This window comes from Mus pahari, chromosome 14, assembly GCF_900095145.1.
Source record: "Mus pahari chromosome 14, PAHARI_EIJ_v1.1, whole genome shotgun sequence".
NCBI lineage: Eukaryota > Metazoa > Chordata > Mammalia > Rodentia > Muridae > Mus > Mus pahari.
Window position 1 is genome coordinate 50,977,323 of NC_034603.1, and position 15,276 is coordinate 50,992,598.

General features: G+C 39.6%; 1 protein-coding gene across 2 annotated transcripts in view; it reads left to right on the plus strand.

Annotated features, from left to right (window-relative positions):
* Ap2b1 (adaptor related protein complex 2 subunit beta 1) overlaps positions 1–15,276 on the plus strand; it is a 106,213-nt gene that overhangs the window by 48,511 nt on the left and 42,426 nt on the right. For both annotated transcript variants that reach the window (XM_029545576.1, XM_029545575.1), the window contains exon 14: positions 1,047–1,239. In XM_029545576.1, coding sequence (XP_029401436.1) covers positions 1,047–1,239 — 193 coding nt within the window. The remainder of the gene's footprint in view (positions 1–1,046; positions 1,240–15,276) is intronic.

The following is a 15,276-nucleotide window of genomic DNA, read 5'->3' on the forward strand; positions in this document are numbered from 1 at the left end:
CCGGGCCCTATATCCCCTGAATACTCAACAACTGTCAGAACAGTGTGACAGGCGAGGGAATGTGTATTCAAACTGTGAACCTGTAGGGGACATTCCACATTCAAGTCATAACACCTGTTCCATCTCTTCTCTGACAACTAAGTCTTGGTTAATTCAAAAGGTCTGAACTTTACCAATGCTTCTCTTCTTACTCTGTACTTCATACTTAGGGAACTTATGAACCAACTATAGTCACTGCTGATACACCATAAGAGTCCACCACTTAAAATCATGCTTTTGTTGGAGCCTCACTTTGATAGCCTGACTTGGGTGGTATTGTTTACATTCGCTTGACTAAGAAACTTGGTCATAAGTTATCACCTATAGTTAACACTATATGAAACCTACACTTGATCTTAGACGTCTGATTATAGATCCCCTGCTCTTACCAACACAACTTCTCCTGGCCATTTACCCTAAGCTATGTGTATAAATTTCTGTCCAAGTTTTTTTTTATTTTTTTTATCTAACTCAGACTGCCAATCACTTGTCTTTATTTGACTGCTGGGCTTCTGTAGTTATTTTTCTTAACACATAAGAGAATTAAACATCTTGAAGCTGTGGTTGTAGAATGAGTTTTTAGCAGCAAAACCAAACCAAACCAAACCTAAGTGTCTTCTATTTCTCTTTTGCCTCCCGTTTCCTCATTAGCAGCCTCACTCATCTTTTTCTTAATGCTTGCTTACTCCTGTTCTCCTTACTACCCCATGTTCAAGTCTGGTCAAAGGTTCCTTAGGTTTTTTTGGTTTGTCGTTTTAACATATATTTGTTTGCTGCATGTGTACACATGACTCACAGGAGACAGCTTGTGAGAGAGCCTTCTCTCCTTCCATGTGTAGATTCTGGGGATTAATCTTGTGTTACCAGTGGAGCTACCTTGGCCCTATTTAATCCCTTGATGACATTTTCAGTGTTTTATAATTATACCCATGACAGTCACGCACTGCTTTGTTGCATCATGGATAAAGATGGTTTTTCTCATTCCTCCTCTGTGTGTTTGCTTGCAGCACTGATGCAGGTGATAGCCCTGTTGGCACCACCACTGCAACCAACCTGGAACAGCCTCAGGTCATCCCCTCTCAAGGTGACCTTCTGGGGGATCTTTTGAATCTTGACCTGGGTCCCCCAGTGAATGTCCCGCAAGTGTCCTCCATGCAGATGGGAGCAGTGGATCTTTTAGGAGGAGGCCTGGATAGCCTGGTAAGCATCTTTGTCTCTCTGGGTGACTTTTACTTCTTGGTAGACTGGAGGACTTGATTTGGCTTTCCTTGATGAGCAGTGATGTCCTCTATAAAGGACAGAATTATCTATCTTTAGAGAGTTCATTACTATTCTATTTATTGAGATGCAGTATTCTGCACATGTATAGGTTTATCATGTTGGCCTGCTTATAATTAGAACTTCTGGTATTTAGCCAACATGTTATTTGACAGTCTTAATTATTAATGTCCTTACCAGAGTTCATTATTTTTCTAAGGTTCTTACAAGTTTTCCTTTGGTCCTGAATATCATTAAAGTAACTTGATAGTGGTCACCCTCTTTTAGGCTTTTAAACCTCTGCCTTGTTGGGTGTGGTGGCACATACCTGTAATCCCATCACTTGGGAGGACAGGCAGGAGGACCAGGAGTTCAAGGTCAACCTCGATTACAAAGTGAGTTCGAGGCAGACCTGAGCTAAATGAGACTCTGCTTCAGCGTTCACATACCCTAAAAAATACCCTCTATCTTTTAAATATTTATTGGTTTGTGCCTTTTACACATGAGGCAGTTATTTGAGCATTTTATCTAAAATGTACCTTTGTCACAATTGGAAAGAACTGCTCGACTTCTTCCTCTTCCCCTCACTTCTTCAACCTTTGTCATACTTCCAATTTAATTAGCTTCCAGGATTCTAATAATAAAAGGCTCCAAAGTCCAGAATGTCTGTGGACATGTGCCACCAGTTTCATTGTTGTACAAGATGGAGAACTAGCAAATGCAACCGTCAGTGTTTGGGGGAAAGACTAGGAAAATGATAGGTTGCACGGCTCCCTGTGGATTTTACTTGACCTTGGATCTACAGTGTAGGTGTCCTGTGACTCTGATGACTGTCCAGATGCCTGGCAGATGACATATTTCCCAGCAACATTGGAAGGCACACACCTTAGGTAGGAAATACGATTTCAGAGATGATAGAAACAATGCCCCTGTTCTTGTCTGTATATTACAAGTTTTCTCATAAACTTTATAAGGATCATGGTGTCTGTGGGTTATCCATGTCAGTACAGGTGCATTTAAGCTTTGGCAGAGAATCCACTAAGGTGCAGTCAGACCTCTGTGAGTTGTGCAGTGTATCCAGAGTCTAGTCACAGACCATGCTGGGGACTCCAGCTTATTGGCACACGTTGAACACCCCTATTGTGTTTCTTTTGAATATAGGATTTGGGATTGACTGATTGTAGAAGGAGAATAGTATCTTGGTGATGTCATTCTACACTGCTCTATATATAGCCTCTTCAGACTAAAGGTAGACAAACAATATCATGGATCTGCCCAAGAAATGGAAACAGCTCTTGTTGCATTGACATATCAACTACAGGTTGAGCACTGTATCCTGAGGTTTATGCTTTAACTTATGTCTTAGTCAGAGTTTCTATTCCTGCACAAACATCATGAGCAAGAAGCAAGTTGGGGAGGAAAGGGTTTATTCAGCTTACATTTCCATACTGCTGTTGATCACCAAAGGATGCAGGACTGGAACTCAAGCAGGTCAGGAAGCAGGAGCTGATGCAGATGTCATGGAGGGATATTTACTGGCTTGCCTCCACTGGCTTGCTCAGCCTGCTCTCTTATAGAACCCAAGACTACCAGCCCAGAGAATGGCACCACCCACAAGGGGACCTCCCCACTTGATCACTAATTGAGAAAATGCCTTACATCTGGATCTCATGGAGGCATTTCCCCAACTGAAGCTCCTTTCTCTGTGATAACTCCAGCCTGTGTCAAGTTGACACACAAAAACAGCCAGTACAACTTCCTTTCTGCTTTCCCTGGTCTCATTGAACCTAAGAGGGTAAACACGTTTACAAATGGAGGTGGAAAGGGGGCCCTGATTTTGATATTTCCAGGGCCACAATATAAATAGGTAGATAGATAATTAATATATAAAGATGAAACTGTAAAAATTGCTTAAAATAAAAAGGCTGCTGGAGGAGCTGGGGAGATGGCTAAGTCTTGAAGCATGAGAACCTGAGTTTGTTTCCCAACACCCACATTAAACAGACAAACAAACAAACAAACAAAAACAGGTAGTGGCTGAGCAGTGATGGTGCACAACTATGATCCCAGCACTTGGAAGGCAGAGACAGGCAGATCTCTGAGTTTCTGGACAGCTTGCTTTACAGAGTGAGTTCCAGGAGAGCCTGGGCTACAAAGAAAAACTCCCATCTCCATGGGGAAAAAAGAAAAAGAAAACAAAAATAACCAACCAACTGAAAACAGGTAATGGTGGTACATGTTTGTAAGCCCAGTACTCAGAGGCTTAGACAGGTGGATCCCTGGGGCTTGCTGGCTGGCCAGCATAGCCTAATTAGTGAGTGTAAAGGCTCTAAGAACTTGCTTGAGAATAGGAATCGTGGCCTTTAATCCTAGCATATGGAAGTCAGGGGCAGGGAGATCTCTGTAGTCTGAGGCCAGTCTGGTCTTCAAAGGAAATTTCAGGCCAGCTAGGGCTACAACATAAGACCCTTGTTTCAAAAAAGAAAAAAGAAAAGGTGTGCATCATACTTTTCTTTTTTAGTTAATTAATTGAATGTTTATGGGTGCTTTGTCTTCATTTTATGTGTATATACTACCTCATGCATGCTTGGAGACTAAAAGAGGGCATCATATCTTCTAGGACTGGAGATACAGCTAGTTGTGAGCCACCATGTGGGTGCTGACAGCCTTTACTTTTACTCTGGATCTGTATGTAGTTTAATATATTCACTCAGAGAACCTAAATTTCTTTTACAAGAATATCACAAGAGAAGCCTAAATCTGACTGTGTGGAAAATGAATTTCTAGGCATCAGTGGTCTGGGCTACTTTTAAAATTCCTTTTCGGGTTATCTAAAGAGGAAAATAATTTCAGTTTGTCTTACAATGTATATAAATAATGCCACTTCTTTTTTTTTTTTTTTTTAAAGATTTATTTATTTATTATATGTGTGTACACTGTAGTTGTCTTCAGACACTCCAGAAGAGGGCATCAGATCTTGTTATGAATGGTTGTTAGCCACCTTGTGGTTGCTGGGATTTGAACTCAGGACCTTTGGAAGAGCAGTCGGGTGCTCTTACCCACTGAGCCATCTCACCAGCCCATAATGCCACTTCTTAAATGAATCCTTGCTTTATAGAACCATTTCACAAGACTATATTATAATGTATATAAATATCTTGTACAGGAGAGATCCGGATGTAGTTAGGCTCTGGTAAAACCTAGTAGTCTATGGCATTTGGGGTTTTTGTGTTTGTTTTGTTTTGGTTGTGTTTCTTAGTCTTTGGGTGTGGATGTTAGAGTTTGCATGTGTGTGGATGGTAGGGGATGACCGTAGGTGTTGGTCCTTGCCTTCCAACTTGTGTTTGAGGCAGGGCTTTTGTTGTTTTTTGGGTTTTGTTTTGTTTTGGGCAAGTTCTTTTTATGTAGCCTAAGGTAGCCTCAGATTGACAACTCTCCTGCCTCAGACTCCCTAGTGCTGAGATTGCAGGCATATATCAGAGCCCAGCGTTAATGTTGGGTTTTAATTAAACCTCAACCTGTGGAGGTCAGAGCTGTCCTGCTAATGAGCTTCAGTCTGCCAGCTCTTTACCTTTTTTTTTTTTTTTTTGGTTTTTCGAGACAGGGTTTCTCTGTATAGCCCTGGCTGTCCTGGAACTCACTATGTAGACCAGGCTGGCCTCGAACTCAGAAATTCGCCTGCCTCTGTCTCCGGAGTGCTGGGATTAAAGGCATGCGCCACCATGCCTGGCTGCTCTTTACCTTTTTATGGTTCTCATTCTAGCTGCATAATTAACCTTAGTTCCATCTAAAATTACCAGCATTACTATTTATATATAGTAAGAAGAGCAATTAAACAAAATGTCTGCAAAGTAGGATCTTTTTTGAGACAGGGCCTCCCTGGCTGGCTTGGGAACTCACTGTATAAAACCAGCTGACTTTGAACTCAAGACATCTACCTGCCTCTGCCTCCCAGCTTCTGGGATTAAAGGCATGCGCCACCACTGCCTGGCAAATTCTCTGTTTTTATGTTTGTTTGCTTTGTTTTGTTTTTAAGTTGTCCAAGCTATTTTAATCTTACAGCCAAAATTGAGAACATTGAGCCAAATAAAATTCCAAAATGGAATTAGGTAGCTGATCTCATATGCCAGGCAGTGACTTCTTCCAAAAAAAAAAAAGTTTTCTGACAAGTAAATTTGACACATCTTACAGGAACAGACATCTTGGGCCAGTGAAGACCTGAGTTCAGTCCCTAGAGTCCAAGGTGAAAGGAGAGAACAACTCCTCAAGGTTGTCCTTTGATCTCTGCACACTAATAAAGTAAATATAAAATCAATTTTTAAAACTAGACATCTCTGAGTTTACCTTTGTTTTTTTCTTTTCATTGTGATTTTTTGGGGTTTTTTATTGTTTTTTTGTTTGTTTATTTTTGTTTTTTTTGAGTGGTTTAGTTGTTTGGTTTGTTGGTTGGTTTTTTGAGACAGGGTTTCTCTATATAGCAACTGTCTTGGAACTCACCCTGTAGACCAGACTGGCCTCAAACTCATGAGATCTACCTTTCTCTGCCTCCCAAGTGCTAGCTGGGATCAAAAGCGAGTGCCACCACCTCCTGGCTTCCATTGTGATTTTAAGGGATTCAGTCTATCTTGGCTAGAAGTTAACTTTGATCAAATATACATATTGGAGACGGAAACAACTGAGTTTTCATACGGTTTATTTGGGGTTGCTTACCTTTTTAGTCAAGATGTATCCTGTTTGTCCTCAGCAGGCTGGGCTCACAGTGGGGCACCAGCATGCCCAGCTTTATCGGCTCAGTTTTTTTTTTTTTTTTTAGTTTTTTTTTGGAAAGTATATCCACTACCAGATATTTTCAGGCTTCAATTTTTAGATCCTTCTGGTCCTCAGTTTGCCTTTTTTTAACCTTCTTTCATCTCCATACTTGAGAAATTTTGCAATTCAGTGACCTTTTCCTAGAGCTGCCACATTAAGAAAGACTAATTAATTTACTAGTCACAGCTGAATAAAGCCCTTTTTCCGTTAACGAGAGTGATTGAGAATCTGTTGCTGTGGTACCGAGAAGCACTTGCACATGCTCCTGAAGCTTGGGCTGTTTTCTCTAAGGGGCCAGTCACCTCTGAAAAAGAGGAATGTAGGCAGTTTTAGAAACAGAATGCCTTTTTAGTGCAAAACTTGAATCAAAACGACTCCCTAGCTGTGCCTGTAGTCTCACTGCCGAGTCTATTTTAGTTGTCCTTCAGCATTCTTCTCCTTTTGCTTGTCCTCTGCAGACAATGTCTTGCTTCTGTTACTGTAAACTCAACTGTCAGCTTGTGGAGAATTCAAGTGAAATATAACTAAGCAGTTCATCTATTCAACAGGCAAAGCCTGATGCATTCAGTCTAGGGTAGGCTTACATAGGAGTTACCTGGACTTCTCATTTCTTTGAATTAGAATCCATGGGTTGGTGAGATGACTCAGCGGTTAAGAGCACCGACTGCTCTTCCAAAGGTCCTGAGTTCAAATTCCAGCAACCACATGGTGGCTCACAACCATCCGTAAGAAAAATCTGATGCCCTCTTCTGGAGTGTCTGAAGACAGCTACAGCGTGAACACATATAATAAATAAATAAATAAATCTTTTTAAAAAAAAAAAAAGAAAGAAAGAAAACAGAATCCATGTTAATGGCATTCATAATCAGTTTATAAAACTGCCTGTTCTGGACTAGGTGTTATTTTTCTCACAGTGCATATCCTTCTGGTTTCCTGTAATATAGATGATCTGAGGACCATATGTGTAACTCTGGCCTGTGTGTTGTAGTGTGTATTCAAGAGGTCGACTGTGGGAGTAACCATTGAATATCAATTATTTGTTGCCTTGACTTTTAATCTGTCAACAGAAGCCTTGGCTAAATTGGTGTTTTGTTCCCTCTAAGCTACTGTGTGTTCTTCTGTTTAAATGGTGCTGTTAAATACCAAAAATTATAAAGAAAATATTATTCTAAGTGTCCTTTATGCAGAGGAAGGACTATATACTAAAGAAATACTCTGTTCCCAGTTGGAGTCAGAGCAGCATCTAGGAGAAGCTGCATTTTGTAAGTCCTAGTGTGTGCTTGTCAACGCCTCCCACGCTGTTCGCTGCAGGTTTTTACCTTGTGCTTTGTTTGTCATGTGCTACTTTATTAATGTTTTGAGTGCTTAGCCCACAGGAAATTCTGCATGAATTCTTGTTTTGTCATTTCTTCTTTGCAGTGATTTAAGAGCTGAATTTTAAGTTATGTGGAGAAATCTTTGTAAGTTCTTGTCCCATTTTGCCCATTACATTTTTTCAGTGTGAATACCTTTGTCAATGCAGAGGTTTAATTAAGGGCTGGCCTCATTTTGCTAGTCACCTTTATCACTGTAAGCAAACCCCAAGATACACAACCTGTGAAGAGAAAGGATTTATCTTGGCTCATAGTTTTGGTGGCCTTAGAGCATGAATACTTAGTTCTATTGTTTTGGGGTCTTTGGATGACTAATCTTGATTGTCAACTTGACTAATCTGGAATTAACTAAAATCCAAGCTGCCGTAGGTGGTTCTTAATCTGATTATTTGAGGCAGGAAGACCCACCCCAAATCTGGCCCACACTGTCTGGTGGTAGCCCAGATAAAGAAACAGAGAAGATGGAAGGAAAGCAAAGAAATTCCGCTTTTCGTCTGCTGCCTTTACACTTGCTGGCAAGTTCATCCATTCTGTTGGTATTAAATCCTACTTCTTCAAGATTCTAGTGTAGACTGAAAACAAGCCCCTCTCCAGGAATCCTGGAGGATTCTAGAGCCTGATTATGACTGCATAGACAACACTTACGGTGGGTGAGGTGGCACAGTGTGTAGGAAGAGTTCATGGTGGACCAAGTCCACTCTCTTCAGGAAGTAAAGTGTGAGGCGGGTCAAAGGGACCTGTCTTATTAAGAGACCCTTTTGTAGTGACCAGGACGATTCCCCTTGAGCTTCTGCTGCTTCCCATACCACCACAACCTTTGTCTGGATCAGTCCTTTAATACGTGGACTGTTTGGAAACATTTACCCAAACTATAGCAGGCAATTTAGAAAAAAATTGCCAATTTTTTACTGTTGATCCTTGTGCTAGGACTTGTACAGTTTCTAATCCTCACAGTTTATCACCATCTTGTGATACCTCTGTTTGTTTATAATGACCGTTTTCTAGAATAGCGTTTAAATGTTTTCCTCTCAGGATCCCCTTCCACCCAATAAATTTTTATGCAACCCTCAATATATATTCACATAAAATAAGTATAAAAACCAACCACTTCCTGATAGCAAGTTAGGCTATACAGAGAAACCCTGTCTGGAACACACCCCCCCCAAAAAATAAATAAATAAAATTGATTTATTTATTTTTATGTGTTACATGTATGGTTTGCCTGCATGAATGTAAGTGCACTGTTGTACATACCTGCAGAGGCCAGAAGAGGGCTCTGGATCACCTAAGATATAGATAGTTATAAGCATACAGACAAATGCTGGGATCCAAATCTGAATCCTCTCAAAGTACAACAAATATTCTTAACCGCTTGCACCTCACTAGGTCTGATTTCACCGTTTCTTAATGATCAAAGAAAATTCAAATGCTAATGAGATGGATATTGCTTATTTTTGCATAAAATAATACTCTTGGTAGAATACTTCAGCTTTACTGTTTTTTGTAATTGATAATTACTTATATTTTATAGTTGTTAATGCTCAGAATGTTGTTTTCTCATAAATACATAGTACAAAAATGGCAGAAGTGTGTTGGGCGGGGGTACTCCATTGTTGGAAATTCTGTCTTAATTCCAAGCCAAATTCATTTAGTGATTTTTTTTAAAAAAATAAAACTCACCACAGCATTTTTTAAAAAGCGGACATTCTACACATTAATTTGATATTTTTGTAGTAAAGAACCAGGTGGGAAAATGTTAAAAGTTTTTATTTTGTGTAATTAAGCTGTAATGTTTCAATAGGAGCAGGAAACTTTGTGGAGTTCATAGCAAACAGTAATATTCAATCTGAGCCAAGTGATCTCAGGAGCTTTCCTGGCTGTGAAGGAGCATGAAACAGTTCAGGTATTGTGAAGGAGCAGTATAAAGCTCAGGTGTTGCTTTTTCAGAACCAGAACTTTAGTAAAGTCACATGTTATAACATAGATTCATTACGTGTTTGGTTTTGATTTAATTGTTGGTTATCAAGTGTTCAGAAAACTTTTACTGTTTCCAAAACTTACATGATCATATGTTCAATTACATGATTCAAAATTTGTGTTTCAGAGTAGAGTCCAGTCTTACTTTGGTTGATGTCCTTTGGACTACATAGGACATGAGTGACATGGCTGATTTCTCATCTTACAGTGTCAGTCTTGCTTAATGGTGATTAATGAAAGTCCAGAACAAACTGACATGCTAGAGCACAATGTAAATTACATAACTGTTTGAGAGATCTGACTTCTGCACCTCTTGTGTTCTGTGGACATGTGTGTCTATGCTAATGTGTTATTAGGAGGTGCATAAGCATTGGAGAATGGGAAAAATATATTCATTTGTGAAAATAAAAAATGGCTAAGGTCATCTTTCAGGAAAGGAATTAAGATTGCTTCTCTTACACTCTTTTAGGCGGACTGACAAAATCCCATCTTTTCATCTGCTTGGCATTGGTTCACAGTAAAGTATAGGTGCCTTCCAAGCAGCTAAATGACATGCAGGCGCTCTTCTATACCAAAATCCCACAGATGCTGGGTGTGTAAGCTTGATGAGGCTGAGGTAGGAGGGCCTTTGGTTTGAGACCAGCCTGGGCTATGATAGCAAGTAAATGGTCATTGGCATCCACATATCAACACTCTGTCTCAAAACAAACACAAACCAAAGCATGCAGGTAGTACTTTTCTAGTAAAGTGTTTGGCCTGGAGAGTTCATTTCACTTGGCTCTTTCATATGTGCTGACAGTATTGATGTTGGCAATGGCTCTAGGCCAGTGAGTAGATAGTTTGTTGGCTTCCATCCTTCTGGTGATTATTTTCTCCACTAAAATGATTCATTGCAAAATTGACTCCTAAGAACTATTGCCAGTTGATGTACTTCCATGGTCACTAGAACACTGGTTCGTTTAATAAATACATATTGAGGCCGGGCGTGGTGGCGCACGCCTTTAATCCCAGCACTCGGGAGGCAGAGGCAGGCGGATTTCTGAGTTCGAGGCCAGCCTGGTCTACAAAGTGAGTTCCAGGACAGCCAGGGCTATACAGAGAAACCCTGTCTCGAAAAAAAACAAAAAAAAACAACAAAAAAAATACATATTGAATGGCTACCATATATCAGGCTTTATTCCAAGTACTAAGAATAAAGTTGTGAGCAAGCCAGTTCTTACAAGCTTCTCCTCTGGTGGAGGGAAAAGTGGTGAATTCCATGTAGAGAGGCAGTGCTGCTGTGATGAGCAATGGGGCAGGATGCAGTTTCTCGTATGAACTTACCATATCCCAGGTACGACTTCTGTCTCTGATTTGTAGGTCCTATCTATAGTGGGCTTTGAGGGAACTTGTGAACTCCTTATCAGGATGCAGTAAAGCTCCCTGCTTTCCCTTCCAAGGAGGCTGTGGTGATGAGTCCATGTGTTCTCAGCTATCAGTTTGTTTCTTGGCTTACTATGTATACAGAATCTCCTTGTGTATTTTACTGGTTGTTTTTAATGATACTTCTTTGGATAGCTTTGAACATTCATATTCTCTATCCAGCAGCTGGAAACCATAGTTTCACCTTGTGATGAGAATCATTGTGAGGAACAGAGCTATTGGCAAACTGTGTGGGTTGATGCATTCCTTAGAATCACTTCCCTTTGATGATTTCTAGAAAGCATTACACAGATGAGATAAGGGTCTAGACAAGTGTAGAAATGTTGAACTTATGGTCTGCTCTTATGATTAAGAAAATACCTTCAGGTACCTGGACAGCTCCAGTTTTAGAAGCAGATATGTGTACTTTGGACTGGCCATAAAAGGAACCCAACCTAGACCAGTCGCTAATGCTGTGTAGAATTTTTTTCCTTTAAGTCAGTGTCCATCTCTGTTAGTATTCTTTTTTTTTCTAGTATAGAATAGAGTTTATTTAGGGCATGGGGAGGGGAGTTAAGAGACTAGCAGAGGCAGAGAGAGGAATATTTTTTTGTTATGCTTTTTTTTCCCCTTAGAGTTGAGTAGATTTGTTCTTTAATAGAATTTCTATCTTCAGTTCTCTCTCTGTGTTAGTCTTTTATAGTATGAGGCCATTCATGCTGAGCTGACATTTTCTTTTACTATCTGGAGCTCATCTGGAGCTTACTTGTGGCTCAGACTTTTGGCTTTGCTTGGTTCTGCTGCAGAGCTCATGTAATGTGCCTAAATCTTTCCAGCTCATAAATTATAGTGGTCACCATGGACTCACTACTTTCTATCCAGTTCCTAGATTAGTTCTGCAATGACCTATCACTGTGTAGTCCAGTGTTAATCCCAGTGCTCTGGTTAAACATTACTTTAGATATGGTGGAATGACCACTCTTTGATGGTTCTATTCTAAGTACCATTTAATGGTAGTGAATCCTGTGATTTAGATTGGAATAGGGAATTACACTCCTCATTGGAAGTATCAGCTAAATACCTTTAGAAAAATCCTTAGTTTTCAGCATTTGAAATATTCCATAGCCATGCATGTGGCTCATGCCTATAGTTCCAGGATATGGGAGACTAAGGCAAAAGGATTATCAGTTCAAGACCACCCTAAGATATATAGCAAGGCTCTGTCTCAAAACAAAAGCTACCCCCCACATGCCCCAAAATTGACCCCCCCTCCTTCCTCCTTCTTGTATTCTGACTTAGTTGTCCTGTAGTTGACATTCTTTTCTTCCTGAGGAAGCATGAAGCTAAGGCAGTCCTGCAATGGTAGGGTGTGATATGCGACACTGACAGATTAGACACCTAAGAGGAGGATACGAGCGTTTCACTCCTGCCTTCTGTAGCTCACTGGATAACAGACAGAAAACTGAATTGTATAAGCCTGATAAGTATGGGCTCTCAGAATACTCCCTACTAGATAAACTTCATACCAGCAGTTGAACTGGAGATGTCTCGTTAAGACTAATGACTTTTCTAGGTTTTTTTTCCCTTGGTTATCTGCTGCAGTACATTTGTCAGAGTGGTGAATAGCTAAATGTCACTGCCTCTCACCAACATTTTGCTACTACGTTGACATTGTCAAAGAGGAGGATGATCTCCCTTGAAATCTTCTGTACTCAAAAGGAAAGATTCAAAATAAAGCCTGAATAAGCTACAGTCTAGTTTTGCTACCTGGGAAACATTGGCTTCATTCTTTTCCTTTACTCGAGCCATAGCACAGTTAAGTTAACCTTTATTCTTCTATGTCTCATATCCTTTGGGTCTTATGTGTGTCAGATTCTAGCTGAATTACATGTTCTTGATTCTAAATTGTTGGTACTATAAAAAAGGAGCACCAAGATTGTTTTTCTTTTCTTTTTAAACATATATTTTAATTTACTTAATTTTATGTGCATGGGCATTTGCCTGCATGTATGTCTATGCATCACATTCATGCCTAAAAGAAGGTGATGGATCCCCTGGGACTGGAGTTATAGACAATTGTGAGCCACCATGTGGGTGCTGGGAATTGAACCCTTGTTCTCTGGAAGAACACCCAGTGTTCTTAACCACTGAGCCATCTCTACAACCCCCAAGATTGTTTCTTCTGTGGTTTCAAATAAAATTGATTAGTAGCATGGGGAAAGATTGTGTTTAGACATTTTCCAGCTGATAGTCTCATAATATTAAAAAACTGAGAATAAAAATCTAAGGGGGAAAAGGGAATTAAAATAAACTAGGCATGGTGGTGCACACCTTGCCAACACTGGGAGGCAGAGGCAGGCAGATCTCTATAATTTCAGGCCAGCCTGGTCTACATAGTGAGTTCCAGGCCAGCCAGGGACCCTGAGACCTGTCTCAAAACAAGAACTACAACTAAGTTTCATGTGAATTCTCACATCACTGTGATCTATACAATCCCTGTTTTGTCCATGGCAGCTGGAGTATTTGGTAGAGGCCCCTCCATCTTGATAGATCAGGAAGCAGAAAGCAGGACAACACCACCAGCTAAGGACTCAAACATAGGAACCTAAAAGTGAAATTTCAATCCAAGCCATAGTAGGCGTTGCTTCCTTTAGTTTAAATATCACCAATAGCACCTCTTCTCAGTGCTTTTTATTGAATATTTAGTAAAACTGTTAATTTTTAAATGTTTTTCTTCTAAGCATATGCCAACCAATTTGATTTTTAAAAAAAAAAAAAAAAAAAAAAAAAAAAAGTCTATCTTTCAAGCTTGGGTTTCAAACCTGGCCAGAAGAGGGGCTTGTTCAGGAATGTAGAGGGAAGCCTAATAGGAAGTCACAGACTTAGGATGAATGAGATGTTTTGCAGACCCCCCCCCAAGGGGGTTGTATTTGGTTTTCCTTTCTTCTGTAGAAAGGGTTTCTCCTCAAATTCTGAAGTCATTTTTAACATAAGAATCTTCTCTGGTTCCAAATTATTCTTTACTGTGGTTTTTCTTTTCTTTTTTTTTTTTTTTTCTTTTTTCCAATTTTTTTAATTAGGTATTTACTTCATTTACATTTCAAATGCTATCCCCAAAGTCCCCTATACCCTCCCCCCCACCCCTCCCCACCCACTCCCACTTTTTGGCCTTGGTGTTCCCCTGTCTACTGTGGTTTTTCAACTCTGGCTGTATGTACATTAGAAGTAGTGAAGTAGAAGAACTATTTCAAAATGCCCAGAAGATAACTCAGAAAAGTAAATCATTGACTCTGAGAATGAGACTGGCAGTAGTGGCTTTTAAAGCTCATGTGCACACACAGATGGTTGATTCCGTCTTGTACGTAAGGTAGGAAGTAATCATGGTTACTGGCATATAGCTAAAGTAGTTATTAGTACTATTTAAAAGTTTGAATATTAGTCTCAGAAAACACCAGATTCTTGTTAAGAGGAAAATTCAAAGATGTCTGCAAAATATATTGTCTGCAAAATATATTGTCTTTGTAAGCTTTTTGTTGTTATTGTTGCTTAACTTTTAAAAACAAAATATGTATTTGCCCATGGTTCAGTCTAATTGATGGACTCCTTCCTGATCATGCTTTAACCTTGTTTTCAGCCCTGTGGATGCTGTTGAGAAAGGACCCTTCACCTTTTATTTATTTATTTATTTATTTATTTATTTATTTATTTAATTTGAATTTACCTTGCCTTTGAATCTTCACCTCATTATCCTCTGGGCAGAGGGAGATTGTTCCTCCAGAGTTTCCTTTTATGCTTTGTTATCTATATGGGTTTGCATTATTCTTTCTATCTCGTGGGAGCTTGTAACGCCTGCCTTGGTTAATCTGCGGTCCCTTTGTTGCTTGGCATCTCTTTGTGTCTCACATGCAGGAAATACATATTTGTTTGTCTGAATAAAAAAAAAAATGCCATGCTACGGATCTGTATCATTCTATCCAGGAAGAGGGGATGTGTAGCGTCTCTTCTACTGACTGCCACCTTTTTAGTTACTCAACTTCTTGGCTGCAGTGACCTTTTGATTTGAATAACTTTTTGGCTACATCCAATGACATGATTAAGTGGTCTTTGAAAACCACATTCTAGAAATGTTGGCTTGGTTAAAGCACCTGTTAGGATTAATTTTCTAACTTAAAGGAAATAGGATTTTGGCGTAAGGCCTCACTATTTCTGAGTATAGATTGAATTTTAGGGTTTTGCAATATTTATATATTACTATCAGTTCATAAGTCACTATTCCCAAATAATAAAGATACAGTATAACCTTGTTTTTACTACCATCCCAACATGATATCTAAATTATTACCACTAAACAAAATTGTTGAAAAACATTTAGATGTTTAGTATGTTTTTAGAACAAACCATTTGGAGTTTCACAGAAGCT